The sequence below is a fragment of the Puntigrus tetrazona genome, chromosome 7 (genome assembly GCF_018831695.1).
Source record: "Puntigrus tetrazona isolate hp1 chromosome 7, ASM1883169v1, whole genome shotgun sequence".
In the NCBI taxonomy this organism is placed as follows: domain Eukaryota; kingdom Metazoa; phylum Chordata; class Actinopteri; order Cypriniformes; family Cyprinidae; genus Puntigrus; species Puntigrus tetrazona.
In genome coordinates, this window is record NC_056705.1 from 13931954 (window position 1) to 13955709 (window position 23756).

Below are 23756 nucleotides of genomic sequence, written 5' to 3' on the forward strand. Positions count from 1 at the left end.
TATTAAAGGCGGAGGAATATTGTCCCTTTGCGCTTACCGTATAATGTGCCTGTTCAATCCAAGATGGCCGCGCTCAGGGGCAAAGTGGTCACAGAATGTCTTACAACATGTATTTTTCGACAAACAGGCACAGCGAGCCTTTCCACCCTTCCTATTGTTATGACAAGGAATAAAGTAAGTGGAGGTTTGATCTGTTTCAGCTTGCTGCTCAATGTATAGGAAAACGCAGTACATTACATAACATGACTTTGACAGAAGCTAAATAGCATAGCTGAGGTTGTGCAGATTATTAGATCCGGTGTTCACTTCTCTGAACTTCGTCTTTAAATTACCGCACTTCGACATTAATTAACACCAGGTTTATTCTTAACAGGAAAACTGATAGCTACTTTGCCTTATTGCAAAGTGTCATGGTTTGGTTTGCGTAGTGGGATCAATAACATTTCACACATTGTGAATTTTATGCGATTATTTATATATATATATATATATATATATGTGTGTGTGTATATATATATATATATATATATATATATATATATATATGTGTATGTATATATATATATATATATATATATATATATATATATATATATATATATATATATATATATATATATATATATATATATATATATATATGTGTGTGTGTGTGTGTGTGTGAGATTTATTTATTTATTTTTATGTACATTTCATATATAATAACAGCATGATGTGACTGCTCACTTCACTGACAATTTGTCTGAATGATTAAACTATAATTTAAATCAGTGGTTCTTAACCATGAGGCAAGGGCACTATATATGTATATATTAATTAATCATCTATCTTGCATAAAATGCAAACCTAAAAAAATGTAGATAAACTAAAGGCCTTTGTTTGATGGTGCATTCTGACTTCTCTCTGAATTCTGTTGCAGTGGTTTGTGCCGAGATCGCATCTTCACACTGCCAGAGGAAGTAGGGGTCCTCTAATTAGGGCACTTCTTGGGTGTCCCAATCATGGCAAGTTACTGCTGGTCAGTGCTGTAGCGGTGAGACACAGCAGTTCACAGGTGGGTTGCTCAAAATGAGTTTTATTACAGCAGCAGAGCATTTCTATGTTCATTAAACATGTCTCTGGAGATCCTTTTGCAAGTCGACTTCTGTGATAGATTAAGAATTTCTTTGCATATTTTGCAGACGACAGAAACTGTGCAGAGCATTTCAACTCCGGTTGAACCTATAGATACTGCAGCGTCTCCTCCAGTGTCTATTCCGAGTACCTTTGCTGACTCCGCTCCTGCAGTCACGCCACCAGTCACAGAGCAGGTGGCCGAGGCTCCTCTCACTGCATTGGATGTTCTTCAGGAGGTTGGAGCTGAAGCCAGTCTATCCGAGCTCGGCCTGGGCAGCTACACACCTGTGGGCCTGATCCAGAATCTGTTGGAGTTTTTGCATGTTAGCGTTGGGCTGCCATGGTGGGGGGCCATTGTTGCAGGTAAAAATGTTTATAATGAGTGCAATTTATTGATAAAAGGTGTGACATTGTTTATTGTAGAATTTAACACTTTTTAAAAGCATTTAGATAACAAATCTGTACATTCATCTATTCTATTTGTCTGGTTTTCTGTAGAATAATTGTACTCATTGAATATCCACCTGTATGCGCTGTTTAAAAGAAAAACTTCATTTGGAATTAATTTTCTTTCTTTCTTTTTTTATGTGTAATTTATTGATTAATTTATATATTCATTTATTTTAATTTACCATACCTTTCTGTCTGTTTCTCTCAGGCACCATTTTGGCCCGGTGTGCTGTGTTCTCCGTCATTGTAAAGGGACAGAGGGAAGCAGTCAAACTGAACAACGTCATGCCAGAAATGAACAAGCTAACCAACCGCATGAAAGAGGCCAAGCAGAGCGGAAACAAATTTGATTGCAAGCATCTCGTTTTCTTTCTCTTTTTCTACCTTTGTTATAATGTGTGTATAAATACTTTTTTTCAGTTTTTAAATGTGCAATCCTCATTTCATTTAAAATAACTCATTTCTTTCCCCAGATTCAAAAGCATACACTGACTTCATGATGTTTCAGAAGAAACATGACGTGAACCCTTTGCGTGGGTTTCTAGTGCCTGTGATACAGGTCAGTGGCTTGCTAAAATGCTTTTATTATTGTGAGCATCTGTTTGGGTGTTGAGATCAAATAACTTGATTGTCAGCTGGTGCTTAGTAATCAATCATATGTGCAATTTTATCCCCTTCACTCTTCAGGCTCCGATCTTCATCTCTTTCTTCATTGCCTTGCGTAAGATGGCATATCTCCCCGTACCAAGTTTGCAGACGGGCGGCCTCTGGTGGTTCACAGACCTAACCGCAGCTGATCCTTTATGCATTCTCCCCGTTGTCGTGACTGGCACTATGTTTGCCATCGTAGAGGTAATTATTTACGTAGTTAATGAAAATTGGCCATTTATAGACTGTCATGTCAGTCCAAAACCATTTTAATTACTTTCTTTAATGTAGCAAATATTTAATGTGTTTCAAGAAGCCTTTTTTCACACAATGAGAATATATTTTCACTTCAAAAAAACCCCAAAATCTCTATATTTCCACATGTTACATTTTAAAACATTTAGAGTTTGGTCTGTATCTTACATAAAGCTATCGTATAGCTTCGGGAAACCTTATTAACGGTGTATTTTGACAGACACATTTTGGTGTATTGCAACAATTTAAAATATTTAAAATCTTTTTTTAACAGGTGGGAGCCGAATCTGGTGTGGACAACCCCAATCTGAAGGCCATGAAGACTGTCTTCAGGATCATGCCCTTCGTGATCCTCCCCATGACGATTAACTTCCCCACTGTTAGTCTCTCGCACTCCCTCTTCAACTGTATTTATCATGGGACCTGATCTGTCTTCTCCTGTCATGCTGTAGTGATTTCCATAGCGTCATTCGATCTGTGTGTTTTACAGGCGGTGTTCACCTACTGGATGACCTCTAACCTCTTCTCACTGGGTCAGGTGGCCCTGCTGAGGCACCCGTTCGTGAGACAGAAGTTACGCATCCCAGAACGCGTCACGCATCAACCTTCGGCACTTCCTCCCAATGATGGTTTGATAAAAAGCATCAAGGAAGGTAAAATATTTTAGTTTTTTGTCTTCTCTCTCTATTAGTGTTTCTTTATAGTTATTTACTCTACTAACATAGTATTTGGATTTTGAATAAACTTTTATTTCTGTACTGAGGTTTCATTTTGTCATTAATCAGTTGTTGCTTCAAACCCTTAAAAGCTCCATTCCTTTTCAAAACACAATTTATGATATTTTGGATGAAAACCAGGAGGCTTGTGACTGTCCCATTGACAGCCAAGTAGTTTGCACTGTAAAGGCCCAGAGAAGTATGAAAGACATCGTCAGAATAGTCCAGAAATTATCAGTAGTTCAACTATAGCTTTATAAAACTATGAGAATACTTTTTGTACAGGAAAAAAAACTGAAATATTGTCACCGTAGCAACAATTTTAGAAAATATCCAGTGGACACAAATGGCGTACTCTCTTACTCAGACCTCTTTGGCATACTCGGCTGCAACACACGGATATGTTTTCTATGTGGATTTATGCTTTCATTTGAATGAAAACAACGCATCCCAGTATTGCGGCTAACACAGAAAAGCGTATGCTATTTGCTTCCAGCAATTTTTATTTTTGTCTTCATTTTGTACAAAAAGTATTCTTGTGGTTTCATAACGTTACGGTTGAACCAGTGATGGACTAGTCTGACAATGTCTTTCATACTTTTCTGGACCTTGATGGTCTTCATTAGTTAGCAGTCAATGGCACAGTCACAAGCCTCTAGGGTTTCACCAAAATATCTTAAGTATTTCAAAGATTAGCTTTTTTGCTTTTTTTTTTTTTACACTTTTGGGATGACATTGGGCTAAGTGATTGACAAAAAAATATATTTTGGAGGGGAGAAACCCTTTAAACTCATTTTTAGATAATTGCCTTTATTTCAATGACTGAAAATTACATTTATTAGATATAGTTAACAAAAACAACACTTGGTCACTTTGAATCACTTTTCTTTTGCATGTCTTATACTGTATATAATGTTTTTGTATCTGTTCACCTCAGGATGGAAAAATGCCCAGTTGGCTCATGAGCTGGAGGAGAGAGAAAAGAGAATTAAAGGCCACCTGGAAATGGCAGCCAGAGGTGAGGGTTTGCTCTCTAAAGCTCTGTGAGAGCCTAGTGAACTGTCTTTTTATAATGAAAAAAATCTTGAAATCCCAAACATTTTTTTGATTGATACTTTTTGGTACACATTCAAATTTAAGCGTATCTTGTTAAACGTACCTGTACCTTTTAACGAACTATGAACATGTGCGTAGTTTTCAAGCTACATTGGGTTTTTTGTTTGCTTGATTTGTGATTCACAAATTCCACTTATCTCTGCTCCCATGTTAAAGGTCCCCTGAAGCAGACTTTTACCCATAACCCCCTTCAGCAGTCAGGTGCACCAATGTCAACAGGAAAATCAAGTAATTTGAAGCAACACAAGAAAAGGCCTTGGCAAGATACGATTGGTTAACACCTCAATGAAGAATTGTGAAGGCTTTGTATTGAGAAGGACTAAGGGATGGGTGGTAAAATTAAGACTAAATAAGTGTTTAATGTAAAAGGTGTTGTGTTGTATCTTGTCATTAAAGAGCAATCCTGTTGCCTTACCACTCTCTCTATTCATGTACATGCATACACACACACAAACGAATCTATTTAGTAGTTTTTAACCAAAGCACTTAAACAACAAAGGCTGGCTAAATGAGAATTCATGATTAACAATCACAGGTTTTGCATAATTTGTCCTTTTATTTACTTTTTTTTTTTTTTATTCAACCTGTTCTTTATCACAAATCCATAATAACACTGTATTTGTTTTTTCAGTCTTTAGAAAAGAAAATAAAACAGGGAAAATACTGTTTTCAATATTCAGATACAAACCTGTAATGTAGTAGCAATTCCTTTCTTCAACACACAGTGTGTTTTATTAGACTTTCAGTGTACACGCTTCTAAATTTATGTTCAATTAATGTGCAAGATTTAGGTTTATTGTTGTTTGAAAGCAACGGTACGAATGTCTGTAAATAATTCCTCTTATCAGTGCTATAATTTCATCGTCTTACCAAGCCCCAAGGGTAGTTTCTTCATACTTGAGTTGGTTTACTGTTCTCGGTAAAACCAGCATAAATATCTCTAATAAATACAAAGGACTTGCTTTGATTTGAAGGGGGAAGGGAGGTTCACCTGACATCTGATCAAAATAAACGACATCTGTGTAAACCAGTGTGGATTCAGCAGCTCGTGTATTGCATGTCCAGAGATATCCCGGTTTTCCTGTCAGTGCATCGTTCACTTCTACTCTGCTTTTTCATCTACTTTGTCCATCTCGGTAAGAACACAGTAGCACACTTTCTGAATGAGGATACCTGAAGATGCTGGGGAAGAGGGAATGAAAACGGCCATACACACGCGTTAGTTTTAGTTTCAATATATGAACTCTGTAAGCCTGAATCACTATTTGGAGACTTACCAATAAACTTCCTGAGCCACATAGGCCTACGTGTGGCAGGTAGATGGCAGCACAGGAAGTAGACGGGCACTCCCGATAAAGCAATGCCAATGCCGATTAATGAGTTAATGGTGTCGCTATATAAAGGCACCACCACAAGAAAAACTGTGCAGAGGCAGAATATAATTGGGAAAAACAGGCTGAGCTGAAAGAAAACGAACAGGAAAAATAAAAGAGGGGTTAGACTGCTAATTATTAAATGCAGTTCCTTAGGTGAACTTTTTAAAGGAGTACAGTTCGTCTCAGACATAATACAATTTACTTTTTAGATGTTTAGCAAACACCCCCTGTCCAAAAGTACTCGCGTGAAAATAGATGTATTAATATATTAATGGTATATAATATGTTTTTTTAAGGTGTCCTTGTTACACGTTACATGTACGTTCTATTAGGCTATAATAACAATTAATTATGCATAATTACATGCAAGTAACCCTAAGTCAAACGCTAATTCTAACCTTAACCATTTACTAAGTCTATGTAGTTAGTTGTAATTAATATTTATCAATACTTAAATGTATAAATGCACTATAACAAGGACATGTTAAAATGAAGTGTAACTTAATATATTAATATTTGTGATGTACAATACATTAATGCGTATATTTTATGATGACTACAGCAGAAATGTCACAGTTGTGACTTTATTACTCTTCATTGCAACTTACAAGGCTTGATTACAAAGTGCAACTTTATATTACACGCGTGACTTTAATTGACACACTGTGGCTTTTATGACGTCATGATATTATTTAGTTGAAATGCTGTCTAACAAACAGGTCCCTATTCTTACTCATTCATTTTTTTTCACTTTGAGGAAGAAACTGTTTTCAGTAAGCATCACTTCGGGTGTTTGCATTGGTTTGGTTGAAATAAAGTGTTGCTGGATTTAGCTTTTCCCTTTCTTCCAAGAACACACAACGATACAAGGCAGATGCTGTTTCGTGTGGTTACCTTTAGAGGTCGTGTTCTGTCTGGTTGTTTCCATCTCAGGTACAGCTGTCCCAGGATAGACAAACCCACAAAGAACCAGTAGCTGAAGCTGTAGTAATTGATCAGTTTAAAGACATCTTCCACACACAGGTACACAAGAGCCATGGCCCCCTGTCACACAACATTTGAGATATTAACATTTGAGAAAACCTACTCAGATTTACAGGCACGAATGATGGCTATACAGAAAAATACACGATCTTAAGAGGGAAACAGTATTGAAACAGAACATTAGTGCATGTGATACGGCAGGGTATGACACAGATGGAGATGACGAGATGGGAACTGACATTGAAGAGTAGGGCAGGGATGGGGGTGAAGCGTGTGACGTGAATCATGCACAGGTAATCTGGCAGGTGGCCCTCTCTGGAGCCCACGAAGAACAACCTGAGTAGAGATACGCAAATGACAAATGAGCCGAGAATGAAAAGTAGAATGAAATGGCCCCTGAAGTTCAATAATGTGGTGACAATAACACTGATTTTACAGGTGTTAGATACTACTCACCTTGATGCAGCGACTATTGAAGCGTTTAATCCTCCAAAGCAGGAGAAGGCAACGGCGACAGGTATTGTCCAGTTAAAATACCCAAATACCTGGTCTGCAAATGTCTGTGAAATAAAACTTTAATAAGCCAAGAGACTATAAAAGCTAGATAAATAAAACTTATACCTTTTTTTTTTTTAACAATTTCCTTTACAAGAAGGAAATGAACACTTTTATTTCAACAAGAATATATATATATATATATATATATATATATATATATATATATATATATATATATATATATATATATATATATATGTGTGTGTGTGTGTGTGTGTGTGTGTGTGTGTGTGTGGTGTGTGTGTGTATATGTATATATATTTTTTTCTACTTTTTCTTTTTCTTTTAAAATAAATGCTGTTCTTTTTATGTTCTATTCACAAAAGAAGACTGAAAAAGTATTATGGTTTCCTCAGAAATATGAAGCAAAATATTTCAATGATTTCGATAAAGTATCTTCTAATAGTGAAGACTAAAGTAAGCCAGTTATGGCTAAACTATAAAAAGTAGAATTGAAAATCTAATTGACTAAATTCTACTTTGGAGAGTATAAAAGACCTACTGACCCCAATCTTTTGAACAGCGGTGTGTGTTATTGTATCGCTCGTTTTAGAAATAAGTAAAAACATATTCAAACGAGCACCAGAGATGAATACTCACCACAGCCACGGCGTCGCTGTCCAGGATGGCAGGAATGGGCAGGATTGTATAGTAAGCCAAATTGGTCAGAATGTAGATCACTGTGACAATGGGCATGGAGATAGCAATGGCCAGCGGGAGGTTTCTGCAGAACAAGATGGCCACCAGAGGGCAGCAGAATGCATTGTCATACACACTTCACCTGGCCTGTAAACCTTTACAATTACGTCTACCACTCTCAAAACTTTCTAGATCATCAATTTGCCTAATGCTGACAAATGTGTTTCAAACGTCATTTCTTTACTCCTACCCAGAAGTCAAAATGGAGAAGTGCTTGGATAGTTTGTGGGTAGGAAGGTTGAAAGAGAGCTCTTGTCACATGATGGATCTGAGCATCCCACAAAAAGGCATGTGATCTAATCACATGTTTGCTGTGTTCAGACATTCAGTGATTTGACAGGCAACAGACAGATATACAGATTTTTGTGAGTGTCACTTGTAAACTATTTAAAGCTAAATTAAATAAAAATATGAATTTAATTAAGAGGTAAATTACCTCTCAGGGTTTTTGATCTCCTCTGTGACAAAGTTGAGCGTGTCCCATCCAGAGTAGGAGAAGAGAGCAGAATACAAGGCCAGAGCCACATCGCCTGGATCCTGAGATGAACCTGTGAAGAGCCCTTCGAAATTCTGTGTGTAACCTAGATCACAAACACACACAGATACCAGCATAGTCAGATTATATCATATAGATATACAGATACCAAGGTAAAAACGTAAAAACTCTTTACCCTGAAATATCTTGACCAGACCAGTGATGATGACAGCGATGAGAGCGATGACCTTTGCGTAGGTGAAGAAGTCCTGAACGCGTGTGCCATACTTTACATAAGCACAGTTCACAAAGGTCAGCAAGCCTACAGAACAAACAGTTCAAGACGAAACGCTTATTTTTTCAATATTTTGCCACTTGCACAGGCTCTGGTATTTTTAAGCTCAAGGTGGATATCTTGCATATCTGCATATCTGTATTTTTCTGCTGAAACGAACATATTTTAAGTTTTGATTCCCATTAACTTCTAATGTATTTGCATGTGTTCTTGAAAGTCAATGGGAACCAAAAAGGTTTAGTTACCAGCATTCTTCAAAACGTCTTCTTTGTGATCCACAGAAGAAATTAAGTTGTAGCGGTTTAGGATGGCATGAGGGTGAGTAAACAATGACAGCTGTTTTTTGGTTGGACTATCCCTTTAAGGATCCACATAGGTGTTCTTGTGAATCTAGTCACAACATCACTTCAATAACATGAAATGGATACGGTCTTCCCTTGTTTTCCAAGAGGATCAATGATCTTCAGGGGTCAGTTTGTTCTGATCCTGGAATGTCTTGATTTGTGTGAGAGGTTCAGACAAAGGGAGCGTGTGTGTGTGTGTGTGTGTGTCTTTTGTAAGGTAGTCTTCCTGGCTTGAGGAAGCAGGGCTGCTGACTCTAGCACTCCTGCTGGTTGTTTTGCAAGGAGCGAAAAAGCTTAGAGCAGCACTAAAGTTTGCATGCGTGAGTGGGGCATTTTTTTCTGTCGTACAGAAAACCCAGCTGTAAGCACCTGTGCTTTGATACTGCATTCCATGAGGGCACATGCAAACAATTCAGAACAAATATGTATTGTTTTGTGTTGCAAATCCCCCTCGATGGTGCGTTCATACAGGAAATAAACAGTGCAAACTGAACTGAAATTGAGAGTAAGAGTGGGCAGTTTGTGTTAAGTAGCCTTCACTGCAAATGAAGAAGTTACAATGTGTCATGTGACTTGCTAACTCATACTGTCTGACCCTGTTATACAGCTGGAAAAAACAATGTGATATGTGGATGTTACAATTCTCTCTCATGTGTCCTTTAAGCTTGGGTCACATTTAAAAAACAAAGAGATTTCTAGTCTTGCTCCCACTTCATCTTATCTGTTATGGCTGCTATCAATGTTGCTTCAAGTTCATAAATTGCTCGCACACCCGTTTCTAATCTATGGTCTCTCTGCTTAAGAAGGGCCGATAGCACAGAGACAGATAGGTGTCTCAATCCTGTATGGCTATGTCATCTTTTATAATGAATAATCAATGAAAATGTAAAATAGAAACTAATATGTTTATTAAAGATTATTTCAAGTCACTAATAAGGTGTTTGTGCTAAAATGAGTAAGTGATAAACTTATACAAACTATTCCTTTTTTGTGGAACGTGACTGTTATAATGTGATTATATTTAGCTTTAGATAGGCTAAATATTAAGTATACATAAAGGTATAGTTAACCCAAATGAACAGCATTCTTTGATCATTTTCTCACTCTCGTGACATTATCTCTTTCTGTGGAAGATAAAACAGGCTAAATTATATAGATAAATATAGATTAATGACATATTGTGACAATGTCATATTATGTCATATTGTGACATATATATAAATGTCTGGTATTTACCTTTTGTCTTCCACAGAACAAAGTAAGGTTTGGAAAGACATGAGAGCAAGGAAATGATGACATAATTTTAATCTTGGCTGAACTATCCCTTTAGGACAACTATTAATAACATTATTTAGTTAACATTACTATGAAGAAAGTACACATTATATTTGTGAGAAACGACACAAATTGTTGTGTTTCTTGTTCCTGAGATTCTAGATGTGTCAGACAGTTATCGCACTCTCTTTTAATGTGCTTTTGGCCCTATTCTATACCGAGTTATTAGCTATTAGTCACAGGGGCAAGATCGTTGATCGGAAGGACTTTACCTTCCAGAAATCATCAAGTTCTTGGTAGTGTTTCTTATCTTTCATTGAAGCATGCATGTGTGTGCTGCAATTAGATTAACTTTAGATACAGATTTGTGGCTATAAAACATTTAACCACAGTTTATGAAAGCCAATCTTTTTTTTTTTAAGCCCGGCACAAAATATATTTTTCTAGATTCAAGTTTCTCAGATATGATATTATCGTCTGATACCAATTCCACTTTTAAGGAAAGGTACTTGATAAACTGGCTGCACATTTTAGAAAAGGAAGTAAAACAGACTTAATTTAATTTAGACTGTGGGAATAATATGTTTAAACGCATTTTATGAAAGGCCTTTTTTTAAGTCTGGAACAAAATGTTTATTCTAGATTCAAGTTTCTAAATTGCTGCACAGTTTAAAGGTCTATTTTGTCTGACACACATAGCCCAATGCAGGACCACAGAGTCATATACCACTGATCTAGACCAGTGCTTTTCAATGCCGGTCCTGGGAAGCCACTGTTTATTTGTATGTCTCCCTTATTTAACACTCCTGGTTCAGATCATCAGCTCAATGGGAGCTTGCTGAACTCAGCTGAGTGTGTCAGGAATTGAGAACCGTTGATTTAGATTATGTGGTGTGTGGAAAAAAATCTCAGAAAAAATTCTGGAGTATTTCAAGTACTGCCAGTTCAACTGTAATTTTTTGTGTCAGCACTTTTTTGTGGTATCATGCTTGTCTGTGCTGAGAAAGAGACAGATCACATGAATGTAACCCATAACCCATCGGCAGCACTGATCTGACACATTCTCTTCTTCTTCCCTTTTCTACTCAACATCAAATACTGCCAGACTTTCAAAAAAAAATACTTTGATGGTGCCACAGTAAAGAAGTATGGTATCAGAGAATAATACCATAGATCTTTTTCACTTTGTTTGTGAGCGTCTATTGAAAAGTCTTGTGATGTTTTATGCCGCTTCCTGCACTCTTGCTGTGGTAAATGTTGGTTTGTTTATGGGTTTGTGTAGGTTAATAGTAAAATGCTACGTAGCACCCACTTCCTACTGCCAGTTTTCTCACTATCACAGTCTTTCAGTGATATCTACTTTACCAACAAACATTCAGTGAATGCAGACATGCAATTATGTTTTGAATTCAAGAGTTAATTAAACGCAAAATCTTCTGCCATCATTAACCTTTTACACAGCCTTCTGTAATTTCAAACACTTCCTTTTTTCTGTACAGTGCAACAGAAAATGTGAGAAATGGCCACTTTTTGATATAAAAAAGAAACTAACAAACTGTTGAGCTCCAAACTGGCATAAACCATAAAAAATATCACAAACACAGTCTATAATGCAACGTTTTAACATTTCCAGGGCACAAAGCACTTGAATTTTTGGAGGTTTGGGGTCAGTGGTGTCTCTTCTGCTCACCAAGGAAGAAGGAAATACAATGAAGTGTAATATTGTAAAATATTATAGCAATTTAAAATTTTGATATTAATGAATTTAACGTCATCTATGTTTGTGATGGCAAAGCTAAAAGTTTTACTGACTCCAAACTGTTGTTAAAAACAGTGGTGTATATTGCCTCGATTAAAAGCTTCTTTTCTCTTCTCCAAACTTTCGAACAGTTGTTCAGCAGAAAAAAAAAAAAATATAATATATATATATATATATATATATATATATATATATATATATATATATATATATATATACAATTTTGGAATGATAGATAAATCATTCTGGATTTGTGATTCTTTTAGCTCAAATTATGTTCATAAAGACTTGAGGTCCACAAACCTTCCCAGGTAACCTATAAAAGCAACTCCAAAATATATACACCCACATCCCCATGCATCAACTCACATATGCAGGTTGCCGCCAGCAGACGATTGGCCACGTAGGGTGCTATACACGTAGGGAAGATGGGCTGCACCATGTAATTGGAGAAGGTGATGGCTATCACAGCCTGACTGGTGGGTTCGATGATCAGGAGAGAAGTCCAAAGACGGATGAAAGCCAAAAAGCCTCCAAAAGCCTCCAGGATATAGGCGTAACTAGCACCCGACTTGGTGATGGTGGTCCCGAGCTCAGCATAACAGAGGGCCCCAAACACCGAGAAGATCCCACCAATTGTCCACACTACCAAAGACAACCCATAGGAGCCACTGTACATCAGCACGCCTTTGGGTGAGACAAAGATCCCGGAGCCGATCATGTTTCCCACGATGAGACATACGCCATTGATCAAAGATATTTCTTTTTTCAGTTTCATGGACTCCTGCGAGCTGCTCGCCTTCAGGTTTCCGTTGGACACCTCTGAGGACTGGTCCTCCGTGGGTGCAGGGCTGTAGGACGCCATTGTTTTAAAAAGCCGAAGGGTTGGATGATATGAAAAAGACTGTCTAAACCAGTTCTACAGTCAGCTGCAAGGGTTTTAAGAAGGTCTACAAAATTCCCAGCTAGTACTTAAGATCTTCAGGTGACATCTGGGGAAAACGGAAGAAGAGTGGTCAGTATTTATACACACATGCGTGCTCATACAATAATCTCCAAAGAAACAGGGCAGTCATAAAGAGCTCACATACACACTCTTGCTTTTCAAACGTACATATGGCTATTACGGATCCATTAGACGTCATGGCAAATGGCTTTTTAAAGGTGTGTAAACAGAGCCGCACAGAGAAAAAGGTCTACATGTAAGAAAAACATCCAGATTGCTCATATTCCTTACTGCGTGAGACAGGATTGTGTGTCTCAGCCAACGGCTTAATCAATCACCATTCTTGACGTGGACATTGATCCAACCTGATCTCTAGTCAACCAAGACCTATGACCAAATGGAGGGATTTTTAATATGTCAAGTCCTATTCAACTCCCTCTCATTTTCACTCTCTCTCACTTTTAGAATGAAGACTTGTTGGTGCGTCAGCATGCTGATCTGTCACATGCTCCTCAAGGTTCAATGGACTCAAAAGAGCTACGCTCAAGAGCACAGGCCGGTAAACATCTTCACATGACGATATTTCAAATATGCACATACAGGAATATGAGTAGTTAATTGTCAGCTTGTATTTTTAAAGCTCAAAGTTGTGAGCCATTAATGCTGAATATGGCAAACGGTACACTGACAAGGCAATAGGTTAACTAATAAGAATTAATGACATCCTGAAATCTGAATGGGAATTTTGTACTGTTACACGTTATACCTTAAGGCTGTAGAATTCTGTAGAATTGCTTGTTTGAATTCAAAATTTTAAAAAGGTCTTTTAAAAGCTGTTGCGTGCCTTTTCAGACCTGTTGGCGCTTAGGATCATTTCCACCTTTCACACACTAGCTCCAGCAGTCGTACAGATCTGATTATTTGCCCTGTGTAATAGTTGGGAAGGTCTTATCACAAAAGAAGAAAGTTGCGTTCAGGAAAGACTAGGAGAGATAGAGATGATGATTAAAGAACTGAGATGAGTGGGTGGACAGTAGGCAATTACTGCACGTGATAATTAAACAGCCACACCAATGCAAGATCTTTAGGGACCAGAGAGCAAGGTTCAGGACAGGCTGATAAGCTCTCTGAAAAAAACAACTATAAAACAAAATCACTCAAGGTTACAGCCTAAGCCACCACAGACTTGCTGTAAAGCAGCATATTAAGTGAAAATAATTTTTATCAGTGCACTATACAAACTGTAAACTAACTAGTTTTTTTTAATCGTGATAATTATGTGCAGTAACCGTAAATCCTGTCTATATGAAACTTGTAAGTAAACAACAAAATAATACCATTATGAAATAACAATTCAGGCTTTAAATGACGGCAAGTAGAGCTGAGCGGAACGGTGTGCGTTACCTTTTCCTCCAGGTGCTGAACTGGCATCAGGATGCAGCTTGTCGCCTACTGATGCTTTATCTGCCGTTCATTTTCACAGACGCGATCGAAGTCGACGTGCAGTTCATTTTATTTCGCCGTGTGAGATCTCAGTCGTGTGGTCTCTGTCACGGCTCGCGCTCGACTTCCCTTCCGTTCAGACGTTTGAAGGAGATTGATGAACTTCTGCTCTCAGTCAAATACAGACTGCAAACACAGACAGCGAGTAAGGGGAGGAGAAAAGAGACAGAGCGCAGCTCTTTCTAAACTACTGAACCATTAGATAATGAACGTCTAGATGGACTTATGATAAATACCATTTAAACGGACCCCAAAATAAAAGACGTTTTGTAGGCTGCTGCTGGAGACGTTAAGGCAAGCTGTCTGAATATAAAGCGCTGTTGTTAACGTAAATTAAAACGCTTAAAATGTATTATTTAATCGAAATATAACTGAAATCAAATATAATAAAAATTAAATGTTGCCTTGCAGGCTACTAAAATAGGCCTACTCCACTACTGAAAACAAATGAATGTAAATTTCAAAAGTACATGACAAAATGACTAAAAAACGTGTCAAGACAATGAAAGTGATTAAAAAAAAAATATTTGAATAAAATAAGATGATACAGCCTTCGTTTTGATGAGCCCCTAAGATAAATAAAAGAAAGCGTTATTAACAGTAAAGTATTGGTTTGAATTTTAGCCACCTTGCCTACTGAATGTTGTAGTCTATATCCCCATGTACAATGTACAAAAATTGTGTGTTTCTCAAAAGGAGTGCTTGCAACTGCTTTGGATTATTTGCAATACACACCTGTGCGTGTGTCGCCATCGTGCGGTTAAAGTGGGATGTCACACCACATCTGTTTTTCATGATTTGCAAGAGACACTTTCCCATTGTTGCCGTTTTTACTGGTACTTTAGTATATATTTTATTACTTTAACTTTTTTTTTATTTAGTATTTATTTTGTAACTGATTATAACAGTATAATTATTAAAGTGCCATAAATGTAATTAATAAATAACCGTAAAAAGTTGAATATGGTTATCGTATATAAACACAGACAAAACGCAGTTGTAAAAACAATAATTTACAAACATATTGTTGGGATCATCGGTTTAAAGGACCACATGCAGAGCCGAGTTTAAATAGAACATTTGGGCATATTTGGCACTGTCTCCCGAAGATTTCCTTATTTTTGATTGAGACATGTCTTTATCCCTTCCTGAATGCATGTGGACAAACTTCTACCACATGCCTTGTTTCTGGCTCATTGTTCGTCTCCCTCTCAACCTCAAAATTTCTCTCCTTGGTTACAGGTTGTCATGGTTTCGAGGGCCTGGCAGAGGCAGGATTAGGAGCCATTTTAGGGACAGCTGGCCGGGTCGGTCTCCACCTCCCCTTCATCCCGCGCAGAGACGCTCAGGGGGGATGAGGGGGGACATTGTGCGAGGATTAGAGCTTCCTGTGTGTCAGCCGCATTACACAGGGGGGGTGGGATGGAAAGAGAGTGAAAGAGGCAAAGAATGAAAGAGAAAATGAAAGAGCGAGCATATGAAAGAGAGCATGACACAGAAAGCGAGAGGGTGTTTGAGGGGAGGGAGTGAAGTCTGTACAGCTGCACACTCAATCACATTACACAAGTATATGTGTGTGTGAACAAACACACACACACACAACATACACACATATACAGCCATCAACATGCACACCACCAATCTGGGAAAGTAAAACATTAAAGGAAGCAGACTTAAAAAAGGGGGGTGGGGGTGGGGGGGTGAATGAAGACAATTGCACAAGAACAAAGTGCCTTATGGAACAACAAAAACAACAAAAAGCCTCGTCGGATGTTGAAAATAGCTTAACAGGTGGCAGTTTTGTATTCAGTGCAAAATAATGCACATACATTAAATAATGCACATACATTAAATAACAACAAAAACACAAATCTTGAGACATTCATTCTGACTTTATTTCTCTTTTTGACAAGTTAGGACCACATTACATCCAAAAAAATTACAACAGTTGTTAGAGTTTAACAGGACCAACAAAGCTGCTTCAACCCCCAAGTTTACAAAAATATCAAAAGCTTAAATCTTTAACAATTTTGAGCTGCTTTTTTTCATCTGCAGCATTGAGAAAACTAATATGATTTGCTGTTTTTCATAGAAAAAAAAATGTAATTCATTCAAAAAAACAACAACAAAAAAACAATACATACAAATCAGTGGGGATTTTAAATAAAGTTGAAGAACAGGCATTGTGCGGAAAGTAAATCTGACCCTCTCAGCAATTCAATCCTATCGTCATCATTACAACCCTCCCTTGTCAATAAGAGTTTCAGCAGTCACAGATATAGTGCAGCTATTTAGAGATACTCCTACAAAGTACAGCAGCATAAAAGTAGATAAAAACAAGGTACATAAAACAAAATTGATATTTACATTCAGCTGCACATCAGTTGATCAGTTTTGGTATGATCCCTATATTCCTCTCTCATCTCACACATCAGGTCAGTCCCTTTTTTCCTACATTTTGCTCGAAATTATACATTTCTTATGTGTATTTTTATGTCTATGCTAAAGTTCCAAATTGATTTCAGAAATTGCACTTAGACACACAATTCATTTGCTTGTCATTTGTTATACACAAATACTATTTTCAAGATCCAATTTCTGTGCATCCTGATATTTGAAGTCAAAAAACCAAGTCTTTTTATCAATATGATTTAATTGTCTTCATGAAAAGGCACTACTATTACATATGGACTGATGTACTAATATTCTACAATATCAAACAATTAAAAACTACTCCTAACCACAAAGTTGAAAAAAGTTGTCATAGAAATCAGTAAACAAGAATAGTGCTAAAACCTAACTAATCACATTCTTTTAAGCAGTGTCTTCAGGCCTGTCGTCAGTAGCAGACAACGGATGCTCAGCCAAGGACAATTTATTTGTACTTTCCTCTATGTTTTTAGCATCCTCTCCTCTCAGTTTTCGATGGGTTGACTCATCTGTACGCTCCACAACTTTTCCCTCAGAGGACTGTGAGGATGCAGTACTGGCCACATTCATACTTCCGCTGTGGATTTTCATATGCCCCTGTTGAAACACACAGAAGTTATAAGCCTTGTTTCTAACATAAACAAGACAATATGATGAATATTTCACAGATATCTAACATAGCATCTTTTTCAAAATGGCATATTAATCTTTGTACCTTTAATCCACTGCGGCTAGCATACTCTTTTCCACACTCTACGCAGCTGTAAGGTTTCTCTGAGCGCTGTGGTTGTGAAGGGGCTACAGTAGTCTCTGATGATGTCACTTCAGTCTTTTCTCTATCCTTCTTTTGATCCTCTTCTGTCGACTCTTTTGCATCCTCAGCTTTCACCTTCTGCTCTACGGCTCTGTCTGGAATGTGCAAAGATGCATTCTCTGTGGCTGGGTGGGTATTACCATCATTGGGCTCAAGAACATGGTCTATTCCATTCACATGAAGTGTTGTCTGCTCGCTTTGGTCTGATTTTGACTCAGTGGACAACCCTGGGCTAGAGGGTGGAGTGAGGGCAGGTGACAGATCGAGAGCTTCAGAGTTTAAACTAGCTTTTGGCCCGCTTATCACTGTTTGATGTGAAGCACCATTCTGCCATTTTTTATCAAATAAGGCGTCCTGGGGGTTGGTCCGGGTACAGAGAGATAAGGGAGTGTCTTCATCCTCTTCTGCAGAGCCATTGACAGCTTGAGATTTGCTATGATGGACTGTGCCATAATGGTTCTCATCTGAATTGTCAGGTGGACTGTTTTCTCCTGAGGGGCCCTCCTTCTCCAGGGTGACGGTTGGACTAGTCTCAGGGGTGTTGTCATAGGGATCTTGATCTGACTCCATGAGCTGATCTGCATCACCTGATGCAGTATCTTTAAGGCTAGCACCAGACTCCAGTAAGCTGGCAGAGGAAGACATGCTCATATTTAGAGGAAGAGATTGAAGGTTTTTGGGTAAAGAAACCCCATCCATTTGACCACGGCCTTCCTCTGACTGCAGGTCCCCATTACCTTCCGGAGGCAACTGGCCCCCCAGATGCATCCGAATATGATGCTGTAGTACCACGGCATTGGTGAACTTGCGCTGACAGAGCGGGCATGAATTCTGGCCACGTGCATTGGCTGGACGTGCTCTGTGTGTGGCCAGATGAGCCCTTAGACTTCCCTTTGTGGAGAAGGAGCGGCCACAGAGTTTGCAGGGGAATGGACGTTCACCTAAGTGAGTGGCCTGGTGGAGACGTAATGCCCTCGGGCAGCTGAGGACACGGAGGCATACACCGCACTGATTAGGCACCAAAGAGGAGGCTGTTGACCCTTGGAGCTCTTGGCTGGCCAGCTCACTGCTGGGATTCGGGTTCAGCCCTAAGGCCGCCATCATCTCCCTCCTGTAAGCTGAGATAGCATTAGCGCTGGAGGTTGTGGATATGTCGTTAGCCTGAGCCTGGCCTTCATTGACGCTTTTTGGGAGGGGCTGCTTCTCCAACTTCTGCGCCAGTCTCTGCAGCTTGGAAGTGTCAGAGGTGGCGGAGGATGAGGACGGAGAGGAGGAGGGAGGAGAGGAGTTTTGAGGTTTGGGGTATGAGGAGAAAGGGAAGGTAAGTGGGAGGTGTGGTGAAGGGAGGTGAGGAGGGCGAAGAAGGGCTAGGCTAGGATGGTGGGCAGAGGGCCCTGTTGGGAAGAGAATCTTCGGAAGATGTGCCAGCTGGGAATATGGAGAACCAGGATGTAAGGAAGAATGTGGCGGTGTATTCTCATCAAACCTCTGCTGCTTTGCACCTTTGAATTGGCCAGTCATAGCAGAGGAGGTGATGGATGAAGATGACGACTGCGCACTAGTGGAAACAGAGGCTGCGGCTGCGGCTGAGGCACGGTTTAGCTGTAGCAAAGAGTGGGCGGTGGAAAGCAGGGCCAGATCAACACTGGGTGGCAGCGGAAGGGAGGAGGGAGATGGATGAGATGACCCGGACAGGAAACCCAGAGCTAAACTATCTGGCACACCCACACTACCTTTAACCCCAAAAGGCTCCTCATCCTCTGCTCGACGTTTTCTGCGCCTCTGTGATGGCCCTGAGCCAGATCCTGATTGGCTCTGCTCAGACAGAGCAGGTGGCAACAGAGAGAGCGACAGCTCTGGATTTTGCTCACGGTGACGGAGGAAGTGGGCTTTGAGGTTGCCGCGGGTTGTGAAACGACTAAGGCAGACTGGACACTGGTACGGTCGCTCACCGGTGTGGGATCGCAGATGGATCTGTAATGACGAGTCACTGCTTAGAACCTTCCCACAGAACCGGCAGATGTGCTGCTGGCGGCCTGAAGATGAGCTTGATGATCCATTTGATGTACTAACAGTGGAACTAAGAGATAGCTGGTCCTGGGAGAGGCTGACCGTAGGCAAAGGAGGAGTTGGGAAATTCACACCATTGCCATGACTGATGGAGGTGTTGGGAGACTTTTCATTGAGGTAACGAGGTGGAAGTCCTAGTGTTAGCGAGAGAGGGTGCATAGAGGCTGAGGAGGTGACTAAGGATGAGGAAGATGTTGAAGATGAAGTGGTGGAATAAGGCGCTCTGGTTCCATTTGTGTTAGATTGGTGGGGCTTGGATGTAGGAGCTTGGGGAATTAAAGAGGCACCAGTATTAGGTGGCGACCTAGAGCTTGCATCACTCTGTTGACCCTCCACAGATCCCTGAGGTGCATCTTGGGCACTGACCATACCACCAAGGCGCAGTACCTGCCTGCAGATCTCTTCTGTAATCTGCATTTGGTGAATCTGTCTTTGCTGCAGCACCCTTAGCTCCTCTAACAGTACAGCAAGGGTTGGAGGCACCTGGAGCTCTGAAGGTGATGAAGGAGTTTGGTGGATGGGACTTGGACTTCCTTGGTGAGGTGGGGCACCCAGCGATGATGTGGAAGATAAAGATGATGAAGAGGAGGTAGTGGTGGTTGCAGAAATACCCATTGGTGGGGACGTCACAGTGGAGTGGGGCTGATGAGATGAAATATGAGTGGATTTCTGTTGGCTAGGGGGAGGAGAGTGGGTCTGAGAGGACAGGGAAGGATGTGGGAAGTCCGGAGAGAGAGATGAGTGTGCATTAGGCAGAGATGTAGAATATGAGGCAATGTGATTTGGCCAGTGGGGAGGAGATGAGCTCTCATTGGGGAGCGAGGGAGCATGAAGGCCTCCCGGAGATGGTCTTGGGGCCAAAGGAGGCTGACAGTCCTGAAGGGATGTAGGAGAGGACGACGAAGATGACGAGGTAGCTTCAGAGGCAAGAGAGGTGGATGGAGATTTCAGTGGAAGCTGGTCCTCTAGAAAAAAAAGAAAATAAAGAATCAGTTTATAAGTATATAGCATTTATTATCAGACAATGACAATTATTAACATAATATTGTTATGGCATTTTTTCATTATTTTGTATATCAGTTTATATATTGATTGTTGTAACTGAGTTCTATATGAATGTGTTATGAGAAAGCTTTTCTATTTGGGTCAGCTCCTTTGTCAACAGTTTTCTTTCATTAAAACACTCAATACCACTTGTCATTCCGCATTCATAATGATCTTTCACCCTTAAATCACAACCTTCATATACCACACTCACATCTTCTGCCCTCACTCTTGCCACAACTCACTAACCACCTTGCAGCTATTGCAATGCTTTTTAGAGAACAAAAGATATCACCACAACAACCCATAACCCCTCTTAACCCAACCCTCTGTCCATCAACTACATCTTTCATCTCTCTATTCACCCTTCCCCCCTGACCCCACACAGGGTCAGAGGTCAGGGCATAGAAAGGGTTTTGGGCACTGTCCATGCTCTCTGATTGGCTAGATGACCTAACCTCATGAGCTCTAAGGTCAAATTCTTTTAGATTCTTGAGCGCAGAAAAAGAACTAGAAGAAGGGGGTTGGGAAAACAGTGGGTTGACTGACAGACAAACTTTTTCCATTCTCAGGCATACAGATACACAAAATGACTGTACATACTTGTGGAATCTAATCTGCTGAAATGCACCAGAAACCCTCAAACTAAAAAAAAAAAAATCCCCTCCCAACTTTCTACCTGTTCTTGCCAAGTGCTATAGAAATCGAATGACAAAGGTGCCATATTTTTAGATTCCTTAGCTAACTTTTTCTTCTATGCATGCATGCAACGATGCATTCTTTCTGCTCTCTGTATTCTAACAGTGGAACCCCCAACTGAGCAGAGGTACAAAGTGAATAGAGGCAAGGGAGTGGGAAGGGGGGAACACGGCGGGAGCAGAAAAGAGGAGCACATGGAAACATGAGAGAGAGAATAAGGGAGAAGAGGAGAGAATAGAGTGAGAAGAGATTAATCTTTACCCAAACACCCCCTTCGTCCCCTCCCCCTTGCCTGCACCTTATTCACACTGAATAGGAGACTCCTCTAAATGCATAAAAGACCCCCAGCAATCAAACTGACTATGCTGCAAGTCTCTTGGAGGATTGACATTAGTGAAAAGCTAACGCAGTTATGGCCCCTGAGTGATTCATGTCAACATAATGACCGGCCATACGGCTGAACACCTTTAGACCAACCCTCTGGCCATGTCTTCAAGAGCCTTCTTTCTATATAACACATTTACCAGACATTTTGAGCGGGAAATGTCAGCAAACTACCTGTTTTTAAAAGTCAGGTCATGGCAGAAATGTGAGCTGTGTGCTGCAGCTCTTAAACAATGGCTCACTGAGTAGAGGGCCAAACGCACTAGTGCATTTTAACCTGTTCTTCAGGTGTTATTTTAAGCCACAAAGAAAAAAGTAGGCTATATCAAATATTTTTGGGCAACAGGTGCTCTTGGTAAACTAGTGAACATTTAAAGTGTATCAAAACCTTTCAGTCGTCCTTAAAGCTAAAACCAAAACGTTTTAGTACAACTTGGATTAACTTTTTCGATCCACTTCAAATGTTGACTACTTATAATCAGTTATGCAAAACTTTTTAATTTAAAACTTAAATATATATATATAAATAAATAAATAAATAAAGCACCATTACCAATTAGTCCAGGGTAACAAATAATTAACAAAGGAATGATTTCCTCACCTTGCGGCATCAAGCGCGTGCCCGGGGTCCGCGTTAACGAGCTGCTGGGGCCGTTTCTGTTTCCGGCGTGACATGATTCACGAGCAGTCGGTGAGAGTCACGGGCATCAACCAACTTTGCAACGCAAATTCTAAAACCGGTTTGGGAATAGATAGATACCGACCTCCCCTTTTCGTAAATAATCCACCTTGCAGGACGCGTTAAGACGACATCGGCTTCTTTTAAAAGAGTTGGTTACGATGAAATAAAAAAGCAAAACTTAAAATTCGCGTGGACTCCTGAAGCGGACCATAACGTCGTCCGCTGTTGCTGTGTGAACTGGCGAGTGCGTGTGTGGCTGTTTTTCCTCAACAAGTCCCCTCTTTCTCAAACTTGTCCACTCTGCAGACCCCCTCCCCTCCTCTCCAAAGACACACACACACACTCACACAAAAATACAATCTCTCCTTGTTCTGACATTTGCATTTCAATGGCGCGGAACACCGTCTCTTTTTCTTTCTTTCTCCTCTTTGCGTTTCTCTTAATGCTAATAGCAGCTCTCTAGTAATTTAGACAGCCGAGTTAGGCTATGTATCGATATGAGTCAATTCGAAATGTCCTGCCTTTTATATTTAAACATGCACTCGGGATGTATGCTAAAAGGGAGTTTATGCCCCTCGAGGTTCTGACATCTGTCTGTTTTAAACAACTTAATGACTGCGCTTCATTTAGTGCGCCCATTTGAGAACGAGACCTTTTGTTCTGGTAGGTCTACAAAGATTTATGTGGAATCTAAATAGGTGACATTATAAATAATCGGATTCACAAAAAGGTAAAAAAAAAAAAAATCTGTAACTGCTATCAGGTTACCCATGCAGTAAGAAAATACAAAATAGCTAAAGTGTCGAAAGCCATGTATAGCCTAGCGGATATCGTGCGTGTAAAAAGTTGTGCACAGGTTATATATTTCCAAATTGTGTGGAAGCAAAAAATAACTCGAGGGAGATGATGAGGAAGGTGATGGGATGAGATAATACGTCAGGCAGCTTATAGACTATAACTGCAAGGGCTGCTGGAGTAAAGACCCCCTGCGGCTCGCTCACTTTGTCGGTGCGTCCGAATATTCGGAGCTCTATTTAAAATGCATTGAATAGGAAGGGAATTTCCAACAATGGCGACCTGGACACAGTTGAGTGGGCATCTCTTTCTCTCTCCTCACC

The 23756-nt window shown here is 39.8% G+C and overlaps 2 protein-coding genes, 1 long non-coding RNA gene and 1 pseudogene across 3 annotated transcripts; 2 read left to right on the forward strand and 2 right to left on the reverse strand.

The window, feature by feature from the left end:
• Window positions 1–19: 19 nt before the first annotated feature.
• Window positions 20–4715, forward strand: oxa1l (OXA1L mitochondrial inner membrane protein). Its single transcript, XM_043244125.1, has 10 exons — window positions 20–174; window positions 920–1054; window positions 1182–1479; window positions 1775–1918; window positions 2040–2125; window positions 2254–2418; window positions 2744–2848; window positions 2960–3122; window positions 4123–4203; window positions 4458–4715. Exons 1-10 carry the CDS (start codon window positions 64–66, stop codon window positions 4577–4579), a joined length of 1410 nt encoding a protein of 469 aa, XP_043100060.1. The 5' UTR covers window positions 20–63; the 3' UTR covers window positions 4580–4715.
• A 122-nt stretch (window positions 4716–4837) lies between these two features.
• On the reverse strand, window positions 4838–12972 carry LOC122348558 (Y+L amino acid transporter 2-like). Its single transcript, XM_043244121.1, has 9 exons — window positions 12436–12972; window positions 8590–8715; window positions 8355–8499; window positions 7820–7943; window positions 7118–7221; window positions 6901–6997; window positions 6572–6721; window positions 5579–5762; window positions 4838–5483 (listed from the first exon to the last, which is right to left on the reverse strand). The coding sequence occupies exons 1-9, from the start codon at window positions 12929–12931 to the stop codon at window positions 5404–5406; spliced, it is 1506 nt and encodes a 501-aa protein (XP_043100056.1). The 5' UTR covers window positions 12932–12972; the 3' UTR covers window positions 4838–5403.
• LOC122348565 lies at window positions 12954–15912 on the forward strand. The gene is made up of 3 exons (XR_006251343.1): window positions 12954–13081; window positions 13478–13571; window positions 15758–15912. It is a non-coding gene; the product is annotated as an uncharacterized LOC122348565 (long non-coding RNA).
• A 318-nt stretch (window positions 15913–16230) lies between these two features.
• LOC122348146 lies at window positions 16231–22936 on the reverse strand (annotated as a pseudogene).
• Window positions 22937–23756: the final 820 nt, after the last annotated feature.